This window comes from Phocoena phocoena, chromosome 13 (genome assembly GCF_963924675.1).
Source record: "Phocoena phocoena chromosome 13, mPhoPho1.1, whole genome shotgun sequence".
NCBI lineage: Eukaryota > Metazoa > Chordata > Mammalia > Artiodactyla > Phocoenidae > Phocoena > Phocoena phocoena.
The window spans coordinates 66,268,415-66,290,211 of NC_089231.1; the positions used below are offsets into that span (position 1 = coordinate 66,268,415).

General features: G+C 49.2%; 1 protein-coding gene across 1 annotated transcript; it reads right to left on the bottom strand.

Moving 5' to 3' along the window:
* Nucleotides 1–3,526: 3,526 nt before the first annotated feature.
* YWHAH (tyrosine 3-monooxygenase/tryptophan 5-monooxygenase activation protein eta) lies at nt 3,527–15,095 on the bottom strand. The gene is made up of 2 exons (XM_065890530.1): nt 14,687–15,095; nt 3,527–4,970 (listed from the first exon to the last, which is right to left on the bottom strand). Exons 1-2 carry the CDS (start codon nt 14,771–14,773, stop codon nt 4,317–4,319), a joined length of 741 nt encoding a protein of 246 aa, XP_065746602.1. The 5' UTR covers nt 14,774–15,095; the 3' UTR covers nt 3,527–4,316.
* Between the last annotated feature and the right edge of the window lie 6,702 nt (nt 15,096–21,797).

The following is a 21,797-nucleotide window of genomic DNA, read 5'->3' on the forward strand; positions in this document are numbered from 1 at the left end:
AGCTGGCAGGGAGGTGGGATTTCCTAGATAGAGTTTGAAGAGGCCAAGATCAGAAAGCCATTCGGGAAGGCAGAGTAAAGACCTGAGCCAAAGTGAGAGCAGGCTGAACAGGTGGTTCCAGCTGGGCATGCTGTGGTCCACCTCTTCAGTCATCCTGTAGCTGTAGCCCCTATAGGTACCTCCCTTCTGGTAGAAGGAGCCCCGAGGATCGGAGGAAGACAAGCATCAAGGTCCATGTCCCTGGATATGCCTGGGGGTGGGGGTAGGGCAACAACAACAACAAAAAAAAAAGGCTGATCCAGCTGAAGAGGCAAATGTAAAGAAGGTAACAGAGAAGTGGGCTGGAGGGAGGAAGAGGTCCCATCAATGGAGACCTGGACTGTCAGGCTTCCAGCTGCTGCCTGAAGGTGACACATTCAAGACAAGAGCAAGGAAGGGCCTTGGAGCCCCACACAGATGCTCTGCCCCTTCCCAACTGCGTGACTGCATGAAAGTCACTTTTCCTCTCGGAGCCTCCTGACTGGAGCTACAGCCCAGTTCACAAGAATGTTAGCTCTGAATTGGAATGCATGTAAGGCCCCACTTTGCAGGTGATCGCTGAGTCACCCGCAGAAGGTAGTCAGCAAATGTCCTTTCCCTCTCCCTCCTGGTACAGCCTCTGCCCTTCAGACCGACATGGGAGCTGTACTTTGGGAAGATGAACTTGACAGTGGATTCCTTCGTCTTTAGCTCCCCAGCCTTTTGGAGCCCTTCCTTTGTTTGGCAACGCAAGGGCCCACGGTCCAGAGGAGGTGGAGGGGAGAGGTGCCCGGTGACTAGGAATGATCAGTCAAGTCTGACTGACAACCGCCCGGCAGGGAGGCCTCAACCAAATCAGAGGTTTCATAAGAGACGCCATTTCATTAGGCCCTGAAGGAAGGATTTGATTTGGGTAGGATGTCACAGAGGTTGGAGAAGAAAAGACAGAGGCTAGAGAGGCAGAGGGGTTAGCTATTGTTATGACTTTTCTAGAACTCCTTTTCTCCAGGTGGAGATCAAAAAACCCATGGTGTGGTGGGAAAAGCCTTGAGGTAGGACTGACCCGGTTTTATCTCAGTGTTACCTCTTACCAGCTACGTATACCACCTGATACCTCATCTCCTCATCTGTTAAAAAGAGTATCATTCTGGGACTTCCCTGGCAGTCCAGTAGTTACAACTCTGTGCTTCCATTGCAGGGGGCATGGGTTTGATCCCTGATCGGGGAACTAAGATCCTGAAAGCTGCGAGGCCCTTGTATCACTCCTACCATCCAGGGTTGCTGTAAAGACTCAGAGACCATGCACTTAAGGTGCCCAGAACACACAAGGTGTTTGAAATGGTTGTTTCCATCAGCCCAACGGCTGTTCTTTGTAACAGAAGATGATCTGTTCAGTCCCACTCAGCTGTGACTCAGTGCCTGTGCCTGCCCCATAGTTTGGAGGTCTCCTGAGAACTGAGGACCCCCTCAGCCTCTGAACGGCAGGTCCCGACTGCTGAACATAGCCTATTTTACAGAACCAAGAGGCATCCTGAGCTTCCCAATCCCAAGTGACTTAAGATGGCCAAGTATTTACCCGACAATAGCTCCATTATCAAGAATCCTACCCTTTCCTCCAACTCAAACAAATGGACCTTTGAGAAGGGTTTGAGGAGTAATTGAAAATCTGAGCATTAGTTAGCATCAATATATTTAAATGTTCCTTTCCAAGTATAATTCATTCAACTCTAAGTGAAAATATTAAAAGCACTGAAAGTGTCCCCATAATAGGATGTGTCACATCCATTTTTTCTTCTCAACCCCAAGACTGTGGCCTGGTGTAAAGAACCATAAACAAGGATTTAGGGGACCTGAGTGCTAGTTTAGGTTCTGTCACTAACTTTGCAGTGAGACTCTGGGAAAGCCATTCATTTCTCTGGTCTTGTTTCCCTTGCAGTAACACTGAGATGACCCCATCTCATTTCATAAATTTATCTTGACAAGCTTTTTTTGTCTTTTTACTTTGATACTGACAAGTTTTAAAACATCAGTCTGCAGAACTGGAAGGAAGCCTTTGAGATCACACAATAGGGAAGGCTTCAGCTTTACGCCACGTGTAATTTCAAGTCCTCTCAAAGAACCCCATTTACCACTTGTAGGGCTGATTGGAATTGTGTGCCCATACTTCCCCACACCCCATTCCAAGACCCAAGAAGATGCCTTGCACATGGTACTTTGGGTTGAATTAAATCTTATATTCCAAATCCTACTCTTAAAAAACGAGGGGCCTGAGCCTCAAAGGTTGTCGGCTGCCTGGAGCCTACCAGAGGGCAGTTAGGACTCTGAATTTAAAGGTCGTGGGCAGAGGCCGTCCTGTGGCACCAGCTGATTCCAGAGGTCCACCACCTCTGCACCTCAGTTTCCTCCTCTGTAAGGTGGGGACAAAACTTTTCACAAGATGGTTGTGAAATGAAAACGTTAAGTGCTTTTTCTAAAGCCTTTTCTGTGAAGTGCACTCCAAATGTACGAAGTTTCAACGTCTACGAATTTTTATCAAAGCCAAGTACCTTAGACACATAAAGCTCATGCCTTTAAAATACCTGACCTGCTAATTGAAGCAAAACCCACAACGATTTTTGCTGGCAATTAGGTCAACTTGAAATAGGCTTCCTAAGGACTACTTATTAGCAAGTGGGTCATCCCTCTACTTCAGGATGAGAAAATAGGTTAAATGTCCCTGCTCCACCACAGTGTAGGTTCAAGGACAGAGACTGGGCGTGGCCACCTCCACCAGTCTAGTGTCAAGCTTCAGTCAAGAATAAGGTGTTTAGGGCCTCTGTGTACCTGAACCAATCCACTCGACAAGCATGTCCGGTCCCGGGCACCACGCTGGAGCTGACAGAAATCGTGAGTGGCTGGAGTCCACATCACCCGGGGAAGGAAGAGTCCACTTGATGATGCAGGGCCTCAGGAGCGGCCTGAGGTGCAGGCAGATGGGGAAAGTGCACTAGAGGCCAGGCCATTCTCTTTCTTAAACTCAGAGGCAGGTCTGCTGTCTTATTTTTTAAAGAATACTCAAAGCTTTCTTAATAATGATCACTGAAGTTTATTTCAGGGATCCCTAATTAACATTTTATTCCATCTAGTGCAAAAGAATATTAAGAAAAACTGAGAACATGTACCTACTCAGTAGGCTGAGTGGAGCTACACCCTCAAAGTCAGACACACACACACCTTCCAGAGGGGCTGTGCCATGGAAAACGGCATTGGGGTCTACTCGGCTCCTTCCGTACAGGCACCAGCAACAGGAAGAGGGGATCAGAGAGGCTGTTAGCTGGGTTCACGCAAAACTATTTAAAATTCATGAGTCTTTTGTGTACACTGCAAAACGTGTGATGGAATCAGGGGGCACCAAGACTCACTATTCCAGAAATGCTTCAGGGTTTGAGAGATCAAATCAGGATTCAAAGTGGTGAGCCGTGATAGGGCTCCTTGAGAGCAGGAAAAACAAAGACCATACACACAGAGATAATATCCCCAAAGCAGCATTTATTTACCCACTGAATTCCAAAACATTTAATTTAGAAGTCTGGCATTTCATAATTACCCATCTTGATCGACATGGGCTGACACACATGGCGCTGTCAGGATACACAAGGACAATAGCCAAATAGTTACAAAAAAATAAATCCATGATTCTTAAACAGTCGCAACCAAAAAAAAAAAAAAAAGGTACAGGTATCAAAACTTTAGATGCATTGCATTGAAAAGAAGGTTTGTGCACATCATAATTTAAAGAGGCAAACAAGGCGCTACTGAAACCTCACGTTAAAGTTTATTATTAAGCTGATGGAAAGGAGCAAGTGGTCTCTCATATCAGCTTCCCTTAACAGTTTTCCATTAGCTAAGAAAGAGGTGGGAGGGGTGAATTCACTTTTGCATGCACAGATGTACTGCTTTAACAAAACACTAGCAGCTGGTTTTAAGTGGACCATTTAAATACCAACTGTAGCCTGTGTGGTTAATTCTCCTAACTTCCCCGAGGCTTTCGCCTGCACTTCACCTAGATCAGCAGGCATAGGAAAATGCCTCCTTCAGAATGCACCTGTCTGCACAATTCAGAAAGGGAGCTCCTGTGGGCTCAAAGCAACCATCAGTCCAGCAATGCCCATAAATTTATCTGGAACTGCTTCCCGGGGGCAGAGAGCAGATCTGAGTAGCTGTGCTGCCATACAGATAGCTTTAGCACTAGATACTTAGTGACTGTGGTGAGGAAGGACCGGTGGTGATGGGGTCGGGGCGGGGGTGGGCCGAGGCGCTCAGTTGCCTTCTCCGGCTTCCTCGTCCTGCTGGTCGCTCGTCCAGAGGGTGAGGTTGTCTCGCAGCAGCTGCATGATGAGCGTGGAGTCCTTATAGGAATCCTCGTTTAGTGTGTCCAGCTCGGCTATGGCGTCATCGAAGGCTTGTTTGGCTAAGAGGCAGGCCTGCTCGGGCGCATTCTGGATCTCGTAGTAGAACACGGAGAAGTTGAGGGCCAGGCCCAGCCGGATGGGGTGTGTTGGCTGCATGTGCTCCTTGCTGATTTCGAAGGCTTCCTTGTAGGCTGCCTCTGAAGCTTCGACCACACTGTTTTTCTTCTCGCCAGAAGCCACCTCTGCCAGGTAGCGGTAGTAGTCGCCCTTCATCTTCAGGTAGAAGACCTTGCTCTCATACTGGAAGTCATTGCAGTTCTTGATGAGGAACTTGTCCAGCAGGGCCAGCACGTCATTGCACACTGTTTCCAGCTCCTTCTCGATCTTCTCCCGGTAAGCCTTAACCTTCTCCAGCTTCTTCTCATTCCCGTCAGCCGTGGTTTTCTGCTCGATGCTGCTGATGACCCTCCAGGAAGACCGCCGGGCACCGACCACATTCTTGTAGGCCACGGAGAGGAGGTTTCGGTCTTCATTGGAGAGAGGTTCGTTGAGCTCGGTCACCTGCAACATCCCCAAAAGATAAACACTGAGACCCGAGTCTGAAAACCCTGGAGAGAGATCTTCCCTTCAACCCAGTCAACAACCCTCCTCAAAAACAGGATTATGGACAAGCCACTCAAGAAAAACCAACTGGACAAGGATCCTATCTGAAGGGAGACTGCAGTCTAACAGAAGAGATAGATATTAACTCAAAATATTAGTGATAAGGACTCTGAAAAAGTCATAATAATTTAGGCCTTCTAAGATGCCGCCTTCACCTTGGCGGAGGTGTGGGGATAAAGATGTTGATGGAAGGTTGTGAGATGCTGGTGCACAAGGAGGTGGTGGGGAAGAGCCCTGGGGCTCAGCTATTCTGCGTAAGATATTCTCACAGTAAAATCATACAATTCCTTTGTCACATGTCCAAAGGTTATCACAGACTGGAAGTCTACTTCCAGCTTTCTATTCTAGAAAGAACCAATCACACCTCCCTCAAACACTTATTAACAAAGAAGAGTTTCCCAGATGAGCTCAAACACCACACAGATCTAGTGGCCAGAGTTTCACCCTGGTTACACGTGGAACCCACTGGTAAACCCAGCCCTCCCCCAACCCAAAACAGATGCATTAGTGACAATAAGGTGTCCCCAGCCTCTGCTGAAAGGAGGCATAACTACTCAGCAGCAAGCTTTACTCTGACCTACCTGACAGGAAACCCTGACTGCCCATCAAGGATGGAAGCACCAATTATTTTAAGTGGAAACGTTAAATTTCAAATTCTTCATGATGCCAATGGCAAGCAAGCCAGCTGTGTCATCAGTAGAAGGAACAGTGGACTTTGCTGTGCTGAGCTGTGCCACCAAAAAGTCATGTTGAAGTCATAACCCCTGGTACCCATCAACGTGACCTTATCTGGAAACAGGATCATTGCAGGTGTCATCAAGTCAAGATGAGGTCATACTGCATAAGGTGGATCCTAAATCCAATGACTGGTGTCCTTATAAGAAAAAGGGAGATCTGAAGACGAAAGCCATTGCCATGTGATGATGGAGGCAGAGACTGGAGTGATGTGTCTACAAAGGCCAAGGATTACAAGGATTACCAGGAGTTACCAGAAACGAGGAGGGGCAAGGGAGGATTTTCCCCTAGAGCCTTCAGAGGGAGCATAGCCCTGCCAACACCTCAATCTCAGACTCTAGCCTTCCAAACTGTGATAAAATACATTTCTCTTGTTGTAAGCCATCCAGTTTGTGGTGGCTTTGTTTGGTGGTCCTAGGAAATTAATACAGACTTAGAATCAGAAAACTCTGGGCCCCAGCAAAGCCACTAACACACTAAATTGGCCTGTATCTTCTATAAAGTGGGGGGATTCCTCAACTATGTTACCTACTGGGAAAGGTCTTTAATTTTAAAAACAGAAAAAGAAAAAAGAAGAGCACTTAGAAAACCACAAAGCTCAACAAAAAGGCATTACTTAAATCAAACTATAAGGACAGAACTTGCTCCAATGGAAGGGAAAAGCCAAGTCTGATGGAGAAACTTATTAACAACATAATAAAACAGACATGCTTACCATGGATTAAGAAGACTGAGCAGTAGAGAATCAGAAGTTTTAAAAAAATGAATTAAAAAGGATGATAGGTCTATTTGAAAAATTAGTAGTTCAAGAACATAAGCAACAAATGTAATCATTAAACGTGTAAAATTAGAAAACTTGTGCCAAGTTCTTAAAAGTGAAACACGCAACTGTCTACCACCACCTCCCTCCTCAACAAATCCCAGACAAAATAAAAATACCAGCTCCCTCTTCTAACTTCCCCATTTCCCTGTCCCCAGAACCCGTACTCTTCTGCTGCAAATCGTTAGCCAGGGATGGCCTCTCCCTCTTTGCCTAGTCAATCAACCCAACCCACTTCCTCCTTCAGTGTGGTCTTCAGCTACAAGCCGCCCCTGACATTCCCCAGGAGGGCTGCCTGCAAGCCCGGCTCCTCATTCCTCCCCACAAAGACAGGAATGGTCTCCACGCTGGTCTGGGGCAATCCCCTCCTCTCTACTAATCCACAATCCATGCTCCCCTCAAGACCTGTAACCCCACTAGTTTTCTCCTTCAGGGAGTGCCTTTAAACACACTTGCTTACTAAAAGTATAAAGAGACATTGTAGATATTTTTCTGATAATTTGGCCTTTTAAGGAAGCAACCCTTATAAATCAAAATTCCATCTCAAATACTAAGACAAATCTCAGAATGCTTGAATCCTTTAGCATGACACTTTTCTAGGCCAATATTCAGTAAAACAAAACATGAGGCAAGAAAAGAATTTGAAAAGCTCCTCAGATCTTCCAATAAGTAAATCCAACTAAGGCCACTTGATGTTAAAATGCAAATGACATCCATAAGGAGCCACTATATACTTCATCCTGCGACCAGTAAAGCTGCTTTTGTTGGACTACTGCAAAGACACCTCAAAGTATGTCCCCAGAGCACATCATTAAAATTGAGTGCATATCTGAAATATTTATATATCACACAGTGTTTGCACAAGGGGTGGTATCATTACTCAAAAAAAATCTTAAGGGCTTCCCTGGTGGCGCAGTGGTTGAGAGTCCGCCTGCCGATGCAGGGGACACGGGTTCGTGCCCCGGTCCGGGAAGATCCCACATGCCGCGGAGCCGCTGGGCCCGTGAGCCATGGCCGCTGAGCCTGCGCGTCCGTCCGGAGCCTGTGCTCCGCAACGGGAGAAGCCACGACAGTGAGAGGCCCGCATACCCCAAAAAAAAAAAAAAAAAAAAAAAAAACTTAAGACATCTAGAGTTTAGCCTGAGCTAGCTGTGTGACATTCAACAGAACACAGCTTTTCTGGGCATCAAAAGTCAAATAAGGGGGACTAGCCCAAACAGTCTCCAAGGACTGCTTCAGCTCTGAAATCCTAGGATTCCATTTTTCCTGAGCAACTATAACAGGTGTGGTAAGGCCCGAGGTCAATACTATTGAATATCAACATAAACGTGGGTGTATCTGTGGGTTCCAGGAATCCGAGGATCCCTGCTCCATCAGGAATAAAATGCCAAAAAAGGCTACTGGACAATATGTATGACACCTTCACAAGACAAATCATTGACTAGGAGTGTCAGTGTTTATGCAACGATCACCTGGTGGCCTGCCAGTCTGAATGAATCACTATCGCATCAGCTGAGTGTGACTAACGGCTACACAAGCATTGTTCTCAGAACCCCAGCCAGGGCCTAACTAGGAAATAACTGGATACATTTAAATATAGTGTGTTTTAATACTCCTGGATTACAGCTCGGTTAACAAAAGGAAACTTATGGGAGGAAGACAGTTTTATTACTTGATCGGATAACTAAAGAAAATCGGGAGTTTTCCCCAGATTGGAAAATTACGGACTGAAGTAAAATCAGATGGCCTATTAAAACAAGATTTACAGCCAGTCTTGGCTGGTGATACTTACTGCAAATAACCTTCGCTAATGTTAGTTAGCACGAGTTCCCAACACTTCAAATTCCAAAATACGGGAGCCAGGAGACTTCAAGAGAAGTCTCGTCACCCACTGAGAGGCGCAGACACTGGGAAGCAAACGGTGTAGGGAAAGGAAAGCAGGAACGGGTCCCAACCACCCTAAGACTAAACCAGCGGGATGGCCATCTGCGGGGTCTACGGAGATGATTTACTGCATCTCAACAATCACAAGTTTCTAAATGGTTTCTAATAAGGAACAAAGACTAGACACGGATTTCTCGAGATAGAAGAGACCCAGACAAAGGTTCTCAACCTTATTCCTGCTCCAACTCCAGTTTCAACACTCTCGTTTCCATCGCACACCAGGTGCGCCCAGTGCGGCCGCCCCAGACATTATATCTTCACGTGGCTATACCAGCTGCAAGGGGTTCCACCACCTCTGCTTGCAGCCACCCTGCTGTCTTGTTCTCCTGTCCACCTCCCCACCCCAGGTAATCCTACTTACAGGCTTCCTGAAAACCTTAAATTGATGGACCCTTCCCATTCAGGAAGGCTCTCCTCTCATCTCCTTTGAGGACTGGACTCCCTGCCAGCCATTCTGCTCATGTACGTCCTCACCACGCAGCCTTTGGCTGCACCAACTCCTTTCACCCATTTTCTCCGCTCTGGACTACACAGCATTTCTGAAAGTCACGAACAACCTGGTCGGCTACGAATTCATTTATCTTCCTATGACACCACTGGCTTACTCAAAAATCCCTAAGGGCCTCCTCCCACTAACTCACAAGGCAATAAACTATGTGTTTGTGAGTAAAAATAGACCCGCTGCCAAAAACAGCCCACGGACTATTTGGGAAAACTTAAAGTTCTCAATCTGGGAAACATCCAACCTCAGAAGGAACACTGAGCAAACAAAAAAACATCACCCTTGAGCTGCCAAGCCACACTGCTCAAGTTGGGGTTGATGCGACTCCTGAACAGCGCTCTCATCCTTCACAGCTACACACACACAGCACAGCCACCACCCCGAACTTTATAGCTACCCACACCCACATGCTACCAGCAAGCTTGCTTTTGATATAAGAGCTTGTAACAGAAAAAAAAAACCTCATGATTATGTAAACATAACCACATCATAAAATCTTTAAGCTTCTTTGGCAGAACCCTGTATATATTAAAAAAAAAAAAAGAAAAAAGAAAAGTGAGCTTGAGGGATGAAAGCTTTTTTGGCTGATTGTTTCCCAAGTTAATGCCCCGAAAGTGAGGATTCTGCCTGTACCCCAGCTGGCAAAGCACCTGCCATTGGTCACCACTTGCCCAAGCCTGGAAAGACTGCCCTCTGTCTAAACCAGGGCGAGGCTGCAGTTCTGCAAGGCTGGGAGAGGGGCCAGCTTCAAGCTCAGAGCAGGTGAGTTCAGGTTATGAATATTCACTCTAAGCTTAACATTAGTCAAAATAGCTCGCTTTGTACCGTTAAGAGACCACCTTGGTCTTGCTCTGAACATAAGTAAACATTTTCACAGGTCTTGGCAGGCATTATACAGAACCCCATCTGAACAGCGTCACTCTACCCTACTGCCCCTGAGGCACCAGGACCGAAGGCTTCAGAAGCTGTGCCAGTGTCGATCACAGGGAAGTGCCAACACCCACCACCAAGGAGGGGATGCCACTGCGGCGAGGAGTGGGAGGGGCAGCCTCAACCTGGACACTTGGGAGCATCTCACCAACAACCTAGACACTGAAATGTGGGGGCCTCTAGGCTTACAAAATATACTAAAAGCAATATGGAAAAACAATTTCCTAAAACACCACAACTATAATGTAACATGGTCTTGCACTTCTCAATTCATAGCAGGAACTCAAATTCAATTAATACTTTGCTTCTTAAGCAAAAAAACTGGTCTTCAAGAGAACAGCACAATCCAGATGAGTCTGCCTTTCATGCTCCCCTGCTGCAGCTAAGAACCGTAAGTGGTAGATTCTGTTTTTAATCAAACTTGGCAAAAATGACTTACATCTAATAGAGGGAATTATTTGTTCGGTAAGCCCATTTATGTTAACGGCTTGGAACTTAGTCACCAATGATGACAATGGCTAATAGACCAGAAAGTATACTAGAAAGAAATATGATTCCTTAGCCTCACGGGGCATTGTCACAGTGGTTAAAGTGATAGCTCTAAATTTGAGAGTTCAAATCTTCCCTTTACAGCTCAACCTTGAGAAAATTAATCTCTTCAAATCTCATTTGTAAAATGGAGTTAATAACAGGATCCATCCAGAGTTGTTCGCAAGATTAAATGAAAATGTACACATGGAATAAAAGCTACCATTTACTAACTGCCTAATAGGTAAGATGATAAATTTCATAAACTTGATGAATTGTAACATGGAAAACACATCTGGGGTATCCCCTCCCAAACCGTTTTTCTGGAAAAGTGTGACACTGCAGTCTACCACTAATATTAAATTCCAGACAGTGATGAGAAAATACATTTTTGGTTTCCTTAAGGGAGTAGTGAGATCCTTGACTGTGGGAGCTCTTCGGGGGATAATGCAGCAACCCCAAACCCAGATGGGGACAACTCCCACGTCAATGCAGCAAAGCTATGTGAACTGTTCACCAACTGAAGTGTCTTTCAACTGAGGATATTGCAAGAATAATGCAGAGACTTCTTCCTTCCTCAGTCAATACGTGACAAAGCGATACTTACATGGGAAACACGACTTGCTATTTTACATAGATTTCAAACGGTCCTACCAATGTGGCTTTAAGGTGTCACACTAACCACAATTCTGGTACACCTCCAAATCATCCCTAGTTTCAGTAACTGCAACACGGGTTAGGTCTCACCCTGGGCCACTCAGCTGTGCTCTCCTTTTACATACCACCTGCTCACTTCCCCACTTCCCAGGATCTCACAGCTGTTGGAATAACAGCCTCGGGCCACTGGTTGGACCTCTTCCCCTCCGACTCATTTCCTTAAGCTGCAGCTTTGTTGCCTGCACTTAAGATTGCTACAGATATTCTTCAAGTCCTTCAGACATATTTCTCCCCGTCCTTTGTCAACTTTGTAATCAATGTTAAAACACACCATGCCATCCCAAACAATTTTGACATTTTAAAACTTCATGATTGCCCCTATGTTTTAATATAAAAGATGACCAAGGGCAATAAGTGACATGACTGAATTATGTCTGTCCATGAATATTCACTAGAAATCTATCTGGTTAGTTACCCTCTTTCCTTAGAATCACTTAGTGTTATGCACAAGTATTTTTATGCCACTTTATGGGTTTACCTCGTAGTTCTCCTAAGATGGTACTGCACTCACTTTATAGAGGTTATGAATTGTATAAGGGCATTCCAAGCCTGGCCTAGGAAGGACTTGGGTTCGAGAATCTTTCACAGCGTTTCTTTCTAGTTAAGGGACAAGGTACGAGATGGGGCAGAGCTGGAAGAAACGTCTTTACTTCACTTCAAAAACATTTCTTGCCTCTTCAAATTAGGACGAAAGGCAGGGAACTGCAGTTCTCAACTGATGTGAGCCAACACCTTTGTTTCCAACATGCGTGATTTCTTAAAGCCTTACTGACAGCATCCTCCAGGTGACGCTGGTAGCATACGGGACATCAATCATTACAGGCAGGCAATATTATTAGCTACCATTTAAATTATAAAGGAAACAGAAAACAAGTTAGAAGAATGAAAGCTGAAAGCCCACTTGATAGTAACACCAACATTACAACTTACACACTTCAGAGGACCAGAAGACAAGAGATGTGAGCTTCAAGGTCACAGAGTGGTGGCATCAGAACATCCCCTCACTCAGGTGCGGTAGAGAAGCCTACTTACCTGCCCTGAATAAAACCCACACAAGCCCAGAGGGTTATCAGAATTCCAACTCTTTCCAAAAGCTATATTTTAGGTCTATGATATTAATGAAATGGGACTGAGTCTTATCAATAATATTAAGAATTTAACATACAAACATCAACTTAACAGGTAAAACATGAGAAACGGTTTTCCACTGACCCTTGCCAAGTCCTTTCCAATAAATATATTCCATTAATTTAGGTGACCAAAAAAAAAATTATTTAATAGAAGAAACAGGCATACTGACCAAAAAAGTTCTTATTTTTTAATAGGAGTTACCTTGAGGGAATGTTTATCACAATTCTGAAATGACATAATTAGAGTATGCACTGAATTTTCAATGGCCTATCCAACCCATCAATCATCTCAGATACAGATATTACATATTCCCAATACATGAAAGGGTCCATTAGTTTGCAAAATCCTACCTTAATGTCTCAGAGAAAATCTGTGTACACAAGTAGGTAGCTGCAGGAAAGCATCTTTCAAGCCTGCTTTCGAAGACCAGAAAACCAATTATTTTCTCTCCACAAACTGTATTCCATTCGGCTACATCTCTGCATTCTTTCCTTACTTCCAATTTCAAGTTGCCTCGGGTTTCCTATAGCTCCAGAACTACATTCTAGTCATTTTCCCTTAGCCTCAATTCACTGTGCTTCCAGCCCCATCCCTTCTTTATTCCCCAAAAGGCTCCTAAAACTGCAGCCTTCAAAGTGCCACTTGCAGGATAGGCGAGGGCCTCGCTAAAATGTCCAGAAAGCGGCCTCAACCACACAATCCCAGTTCCACTCGGTGACTGGGGAGAAGAGGCGCACTTAAGTGTCACTTGCTGTGTGGACAGAAGTGGCTTTATCCCAAAGAAGATTAAGCTCAGGACCCCTTCCAAGGAAATGCAGTCAGTCCTGTTTCTGTGAAATTTGCTAAACTCATATACCCTACTTTTTTTTCCTTTTAAGACCCCCAGAATTACACAAGACTTCAGGTCCCAAACCTAAATCGTCCCTGGTCTGGATGAAAAGCTCCTACCTGGCCCACAACACCATGATCAACTCCACATCACCAATGAATCAACAAATGGGTGGTGGTGGTTTCCAAACACCTGGTTCAACGTGTGACGTGAACAACATGGAAAAGATAACACTTCTTACCTGGATAATCCTAAACACGGACCTCAACAACATGTTTCATATATTAATATCAAAAGCTTTAAAAGGAATTTTTCACATGACTCTGAAATTTAACGGAGCCTCGATATTTGTAGTTTTTTCTTTAGGAAATCCCCTCCCAAGACCCTAAGAAGGGCAAATGAGCTATATAACCCAGGGCAGTAATTCTTCAACTTAAACCCAATAGCACTTGCCATGAGGGCTGGTTCAAGTGCAGATCTGAGTCCCACCCCTGCGAGTTTGAGTCTGTAGGTCTAGGGTGGGGCCCCGGCAGATCCTCCCACGTCTCAGGAGGTTGTGCACTGGGTGAACATGGCACGTTGGCGGCCGCAGCTGTGGCTCTACCCCTCTGTGACCTTGACGCAGAGATAAGTAATGTTTATTAAGAGAAAACGTGAACTACTGTGAGGAGACAGGGACAGTGGGAGGGTCACCGGAACTCTAGGTCTCAGACACGCAGGTGGTATCTAATCCACCGCATTGGCCAGGGTGTGGCCGGCCACGACTCCTTCCCCGGAAATGGAGCTGCAGACGAGTCTCCAGGGGTCTCGGGAAGGCAAAGGCACAAGGGCTCGCCTCCCCCAGAAGTCAGGACCCGTTTTAGTCTCCGGGCAGATGGGCGCAACATCCAACCTGGGAGGGGGACCCAGGCCCGCCGCGCTCCCGCCCGCGTCCTCGTCGGACTTCAGGATGGGGGGTCTCCGCACACAAAGCGGACCCCGGGCGCGGAATAATGGAACCAGAACGATGCCGGCGATCAGAGCAAAAGCGGATCGACATTACACCGAGTTCAGGTCGTGGCAGAGGAAACCAGGAGAGACAGGGCGCCACTCACTAGATGATTCTTTATTACAAGTTGGGGTGTGTGGAGGAAGGCGAGAAGGGGTGACCCAGCCTGGCAGAACGGTCCAGGAGAAGAAATGCGGCTCCCTCACCCTCCCTCGAGCACCCTCCCCCACCCGCAGCTCCGAGCTGGGATGCCGCGACCCCCGCCCACCCGCGGGGTCCCCGCCGCGCCCCCTCCCTGGACACCCCCCAGGCCCGGCCACAGGAAATGGCGGGGCGCGCGGCGGGCGCGGGAAGAGCAGGCTGAGAGCGGGCGGCCGCGCCCAGTGGGGCGGCGGGGTTGCCCCTGGCCCAGAGGGGGCCGCCGCCCGGCTGCCCACCCCTCCCCTGCGCCGGGCCCCCGGCCGGCCGCCCGGGCTCCCGACGCGCTCACCGCCTTCATGGCGGAGGCCATGTCGTCGTAGCGCTCCGCCTGCTCGGCCAGCCGCGCCCGCTGAAGGAGCTGCTCGCGGTCCCCCATGTCGCTGAGCCCTGCCTCGCCTCGCGCCCCGCTCCGCTAGCTCGCCCGCTCGTCTTCTCCGGTCGCAGGGGAGGCCGCCGCCGCGCACGCGCACTGGCTCGCCGGCCGGCCGAGGCTGCAGGCAGCAGGTAGCGCCGCTCACCCTCTCGCTGGCTCGCCCCGCGCGCTGTGGCTCGCGCCGCGGACGCCGCCTAGGGAGGACAGGCGGCCGCGCGGGGGGATGGGAGGACGAGAGGACGCCTGCGCAGTGGGAGCGGCCGGGCCGGGCGGCGCGTTGCTGCGCGAGTGGGGAGGGGGGAAGGGCGGGCCAGCCCTAACGGTCTATTTCAAGGTGACGTCACCTTCTATAAATAGCTGAGGCCACCGCCCCGCCCCAGAGCCGCGCAGGCGCCTAGCGAGTGCTGCATTTTACCGCCGCAGAGGTGGAGGTGGGAGAGGGGAGGGCTGGGGTTGGGACGGCGGAGCGGAGGTGGGGGTGGTGGCCTCGGTGATGGCAGCCGTGCAGTCTGCGCACTGTCACGACCCCACTCAGAAAGGCGTCTCTGAGTCCAGGTTAGAGGTCTGGCTTGAGAAGGGCCCCCAAAGCAAATAAACCTAGTGTTTGGGGAAGCCAGGAGGCCGCGTGCCGGAGGGACGGACGTGCCCCGGACCCACCCCCGCCCAGCCTGGCCGATGGGTTTCTGGGGGCCACACCCTGAGCTTCGGTCAACACTGGCTGGGCAGGATCAGGTCCGGCCTTTGGGGACAGCCCCATGTACATTCACTCACTGCGTCCCCGTCCTGGGAAGTGGCCTTGTGCAGACTGTGCCCTCCACGGGAGGAGAGACTGAGTGGCCCCGCTGGGACAGGTAAGAGTCACCACACACTTGCTAGGAGATGGGCCGGTGCTAGGCCTTTCCAGGTATGATCCTATTTAATGCTCAGAACCCTCCACCCCTGGTGGGCCCTGCTGGCTTCCCCATCTGTCAAAACCAGACTAGTGACTTGCTCAAGGTTACACAGCCTGTAAGTGGTGGCAGGTTCCTCCTGTGGCAAAGAGGAGAGTGGACCAGCTGGTCACTGAGCCCAGTCCTGGCGTTCCATGCTGAGGACCCCTGGTGCCAGGCGCTGGTCTGGGTCCCGGACAAGGGAGGAAAATCCCAATCACTAAAGCATGGCCAGACTTAGTACAACATGCCAAGGAGAGTGCAGGTGAAGGGGCCTCATGTTCTCTGAGCATTTTATTGAGCACCTACTGCATGCTCAGCACTGGGGGAAGGAGTAGCCACAGAATAAGTAAGATACAGCCCCTGCCTCTGAGAAGTGGAGGTCTAAAAACCGAAGAGCAGGTAAGCTGGACCTTGAAGGAGGTGAGAGTCAGCGAAAAGGTATTAGGGAGGGGGGTCCAGCAAGGGCGAGGGCTTGGTAGTGAGGATAGAAACAAAATGGGGAGGAGAGAGGCCTGGCAGTGGGACATGAGGTGGGGTAGAACAAGATCATGGAATGTTTTCAGTGCCAGGCTGAAGATTTAAGGCTTTATCCTTAAGTAATCAGGAGCCACCAGAGGCATGGAAGCCATATTTCAGGCCCAGAATCTTGCTCCACAGAGTTAGATGCATTAGAAGGGAGAGGGAGGGACTGGAGAGTGGGCCTTTTCTGGACCTCAGTTTTACCATCTGGAGAACTGGACTTGAAGGACTGTTTAAATCACTGTAGAATAGGAGAAATCCTGGAATGTCAGAGCTGGCAGGACCCTTAGACTCACCACTGTCCAACCCTTTATCCTACATAAGGGGAGAGTGAGGTATCAGGGGGAGGAGAGGCTGACCCCAGTTTGCACAGCCAGCAGAGCTGGGACCTCCATACTAGGTCACCTGCCTCCTGGGCCGCCTTCTACCTGCTGTGATGCTACAGTGAGGACCTCAGTACCCATGACACAGCGTTTGGGAGGAAACCCCCACCCCAGGCTTCTCCATGCTTTGAGGATTCACCTTTGCTAACTACAAATGGAATCGAGGTTAACAAACCAGGCTGATCTTTCCCCTACTGAATATCGTTAAAGAGTGTGGTAGATAATAACTTATCATCCACCGTGGGCCTGAGGAGGACAGATTCCCGTGAGAGGTGGAGGAGGGCCAGCACTGGGGGGACCTCCACAGTTCCTTCCAGCCCTTAGAGGGATTAGAGCCCTTCTAACTTCTGATCATGTTGGACTGAGATTGATTTCAAAACAGTAAAAATCAGATAGACTGGAGCATTCTAAATAACTGATTTTGACATTCATAAATGTCAAATGGGGGACAACTTTGGTTCGCCCATAAAGCTTTGCTTTCTTTCTCACCAAACTTCACTGTCTCCACCTCCTCACCACCCACCCACCACCCCCACCTCAGCCCAGTGTACTCTGGCTCTACCCCCACTCCTCCATCTAGGTGGCCCTTGCTGTGGCCACCAATCCAAGGTCACTGCACAGTCCTCACTTTCCTGGCCCTCTTGGCTGCACTTGGCACAACTGCTCGCCCCTCCTTGACAGGCTCTCCTCTTAGCTTTCATGACCTTGCACTCGCCTGGCTCCCCTCTGCTGCTCCAGCCACTCCTCTTCTGTCTCCTGTGTGAGCTTGTCTTCTCATCCTACCCGGAAATTCGGGGGTTCCTCAGAGCTCTGCCCAGGCCCTCTGCCTTATCCTGGGCGACCTTATCCACGCCCACTCTTGAACGGTAGGGGACATCTACCACGTTGCCAGCACTGGGCCAGGTGCTTTGCAGAGATGGGCATATTTTTTCCCTCAAGATACCCCTGTAAGGTAGGTAGGATTTCCATTCCCATCTTACAGATGAGGAAACTGGCTTGAAGATGTTCCATGTCTTGAGTAAAATCACACAGCTGGTAATCAGCAGAGCCAGGATTCAAGCTCAGTTCTGTCAGACTCCTAGGCCTGATGGCCCCACGATGTCGTGAGGTGTGAGCTGACAAGGGGTCAAGGTGTGACTCCCCTTTGGGGATCATTCAGATTGTAAAAAGCACACACAAGTCTCCCTCTTGTAGCTTATACACTTATCAGCATCCATCTCCTTCACCCTTGGGAGAGAGCTGCCCACTCCCCAAAGTCTTGTAAATAAAGCCAGGATGACCACCTTGGTTAGGTCACCTACTCCCAGGGCTCTATCACCTACTCCCAGGGCTCTAAGTCCTATCAAGCAATGTAGCTTTTGAACAATTTCCAAGAGGGCCTCTGAACCAGGGGAAGGGGGCTGATGATCAAGGTCAGACACACTGTGTGGCCCCCAGAGCTCCGAGCAGGTACCCAGAGCAGGGGCCAAGTCCGCTGCATCTTTACCTGGCAGGGTCTCACTCAGGGAACAGAGCAACACTCTCCCCCCAGCTATCCAAGGACATGTGTGTGATGTCATGGGGAAGAGGATCTGAACTCAGGTCTAAATCCTGCTCTGCCAGTTACCAGCTGAGTACCCTTGGGGAAAAGCCCCTTTTATTTTTGAATTTAATTTATTTTTTTATACAGCAGGTTCTTTTTTTTCTTTTAATTTTATTTATTTATTTTTTGGCTGTGTTGGGTCTTTTTTGCGGTGCGCAGGCTGCTCATTGTGGTGGCTTCTCTTGTGGAGCAGAGGCTCTAGGCACGCGGGCTCAGTAGCTGTGGCGCACAGGCCTAGTTGCTCCGCAGCATGTGGGATCTTCCCTGACCAGGTCTCGAACCCGTGTCCCCTGCATTGGCAGGTGGATTCTTAACCACTGTGCCATCAGGGAAGTCCTTAGCAGGTTCTTATTAGTCATCAATTTTATACACATCAGTGTATACATGTCAGTCCCAATCGCCCAATTCATCACACCCCACCCCCAGGAAGCCCCTTTTAAATGGGACTGACCATCCTGTTTCTTAGGGTTGGGGTTCGGCAAGAGCACATTCACACCCTGCCTGCACCAGCCATCACAACTGTAGAAAATTCCTTGCTGCACCCCACCCTGAGCCAGTGGTAATGACTGCTTCTCACGCAGGACTGGATTTCCAAAGCGTTGCCAGAGCCCTCTGCCAGAGCCCCGTGAATAGGTGACCCAGAAAAGGCACGTCCTCCTTTTTTCCTCGGGTGTCCTGGGACACTCTGAGCTCCCTGCGAAGTCTGGACGCCAAGGGACGTGTTACAAAGAAGCCCTGGTATTGTTCTGGAGAGATGGCGTTCACACTGTCAGCATGGTTACCGGCTTGAGATGGAGGGGCCACCCACCCACAGGTTCGTGTCACCCAGATAGAATTTTCTTCCCCCCCCCCCCCACCCAATGTAGGCCTCCTGCTGCCCAGGTGAGCCGGCTGATCCCAAGCCAGTGATGATAGCACCACCACCAGGAGCAGCAGCTCTTGCTGTTAATTGCTGGCTGGCTGACTGGCTTGGGGGTAAACACTTGACCCGCCTGTACCAGCTCCCCAAATCCTCACAACTCTGGGAAAGAGGCTGTTAACCCCATCGTATGGAAAGGGAGACCTAGAACAGTCAGGTGCTTACTCAGTGGTCAAGGCGGTCACCCGCAGCCTCCCACTCATGGCCACTCTCTGCCAACTGCCTGGGCCCCAGTGTCCTTTCACTGATACCAACTTCCACCCCCTGTGTCTAAGATCAGCCTGAGTGCACAGATTTTAGGATCAGCCAGAGCCTCCCGCCACTCTTTGAAAGCCCGCTTTGGGAGCAGATTGGCTTCCATGGCAGCTTTTGGCATTAAGAAGTGTGAAAATGTCCTGGTAGCTGCAATCTGTGAGCTGGCAGAGCTCAGAGCCCCGTTCTCAGCAGCACCCCCCCACCACACACACACACACAAGTTTGTTCAAAGGAGCTCAGCTCTGGGGGAGAAAGTGAAGCTGTTGCCTATGGAATCACAGTTAAAATGAGGGTGAAAAAGGCTTTTGCTTCAGTTCGGCAGATGGTCAAGGAACTTGTGTTTCTTAGCCAGAATTTTCTAGATCCTTTGGCTGGAACCATCTGGATAATCGTCTCAAGCTTCTGTGTGGTTCTCACTAGGTCGGCCCAGGTGGGAGGGGCTGTGGTGGTCCAGGGAAAGCTGGAGGTCAGAGCCTGGAGTGTGGTGACTTCCAGTCTCTGAGCCTTGGATTTCCTGTCTGTGAAATGGGAGGCTACACTGGCTTGGATGGCAGAGTTCTGTCTTTTTTCCAGCTCTGAAGGTCTAGGGTATATCACCACTGGAAGTTCAGCAAATGACATGGCAGCTCAAGAGGGTGAAGCAGGGATGCCTCACAGGCCCAGTGTCTGGACCACATCCATACAAGGAGTGGAGGAAAGTAGCAGGACCTACTCCACAGCAGGCCACGGGCAGCGGGTGGCCAGCACACTCCCACTTGGTCAAGGAAATGTCGGTATTATCGTTCCGACTTTACAGATGTGGAAGCTGAGGCCCAGGGAGGTTAAGTATCTTGCCCAACTGCAGTGCAGAGAGCAGGGAGCAGGACCCCGGATCCAGACCCACTCGACCATCACCCTTCTTTCCGTGCCTGCCCCTGACCTTCTGAGCACCTGAAAACGTTCTTTCAGTCTTTGAGCGGCACACATCAACTGCTGCTTAAATCATAACCTTGGAAGTGAGGGTGAGGTTTGCTGAGTTTCCACCAAGGTTCCCTGCCAGGCAACTATGCTACAAAACAGCTTTTTCTCCCCAGTATGTTAGTAGGAGGCAAGCAGATTTCTACAGCCTTCTGTCTTCTTCCAGACAACAGTGGTGGGCTGGCCCTGACTCAGGAGACAAAGGGATCTGGCAGCACCAAAGCCAGAGGAGAAGGCTGACTCCAGGGGGCTGGTCTCTGCAGATAGCCCTGAGCTGCCGCTGGGGTCATAGGTAGGAAGGACACCCTTTTCCCCTTAAAAGATACAAGCTCCTCCACCTGGCCCTTCATGACCTGGCCCTGGCCCACCTTTCCAAGCTCAACACCTACTTCTTGAACATCCTAGGACCACCGGGCTCACAGAGCCTGCCCACAAGTTTCTACCAACTTTCCCATTCTTCTACCTCTTCCTCTAAGTCTTTAATACCCAGCTGAAATCTTACCTCCTCTAAGGAGCTTTCCCAGGTCTCCACCAAGAAGCACTCTCTCCTTCTGCTCGCTCCCACTGTGACTCTGGAATCCACCACCTGCATGGACTTCTTTTGGTAGGATTGGTGTTTCCTGGCCAGCTACTAGGCATCAAGCCCTGTGCTATGCAATTTCATCTAATCCATGATCTCATTTAATCCTCATGACAATTGTGAGGTGGGGAATTCCTCTTGTACCCATTTAAGCAGATGGCGAAAAGGAAGCTCTCTTACCCAAGGTCTTGGAGCTAATAGGGGCAGAGTCACTCTTTGTCACTCATACCACCTGCTTCCCACTTCATAAGGAAGTTGGCATTTCCCTCGTAAAATGTAAACACTGGAGGACAGGGCCTGTGTTTCATTCATCATCTGAGGCCCTGGGGTGCCCCTCTTCATGAGTGCTGAATCGAATCTGATCACACCTTGTGCCTATTGCAGAAATGCCACCACAAGAGCCCTCTTTGTGAGTGGCCAAGGCCTTCCAGGAGGGAAACGCTTTAAATTGGCTGATAGCTAACTGACTGGCAGCCTCGTGGAAGATAAGACCGGGGAGAGAGCCAGGGGGAGGGAGGCAAGATTGCAGGGGCTAGGAGGGGGCTGAGAGGAGGAGGAGGAGGAAGTCTCCCGGATGAATTTGGCCGCCTTGCAGTTACTTGGAGTATAAGATCTGGAGTTGCCAGACGCAGCCTCAAATCCCAGCTCTTCTGCAGTAGCTGGGATAGCCTGGGCAAGTCGCTGCACCTCTCTGAGCTTCAGTTTCCTCATCCGTAAAGTGGGCCTGTCGCTCACGTTGAACCTCCCACCCCCGGGGCTGATGCCAGGAGGAACGAGGTTGTGGATGAGGGAGAGAGTGGGTGCTGCCTGCCAGAAGCCTGTGACAGTGCTGTTACCGCCTTTATTTAATTAATTATTTATTCATTCATTCACTCATTTTTGGCTGTGTTGGGTCTTCGT

What these genes read in the sequence shown, in the direction of transcription:
- YWHAH (XM_065890530.1), bottom strand. Translation starts at nt 14,773, where the DNA reads ATGGGGGACCGCGAGCAGCTCCTTCAGCGGGCGCGGCTGGCCGAGCAG. An exon ending in TGGCCTCCGCCATGAAGGCG is followed by an intron (nt 4,971 to 14,686) that starts GTGAGCGCGTCG and finishes GGGATGTTGCAG; the next exon opens with GTGACCGAGCTCAACGAACC.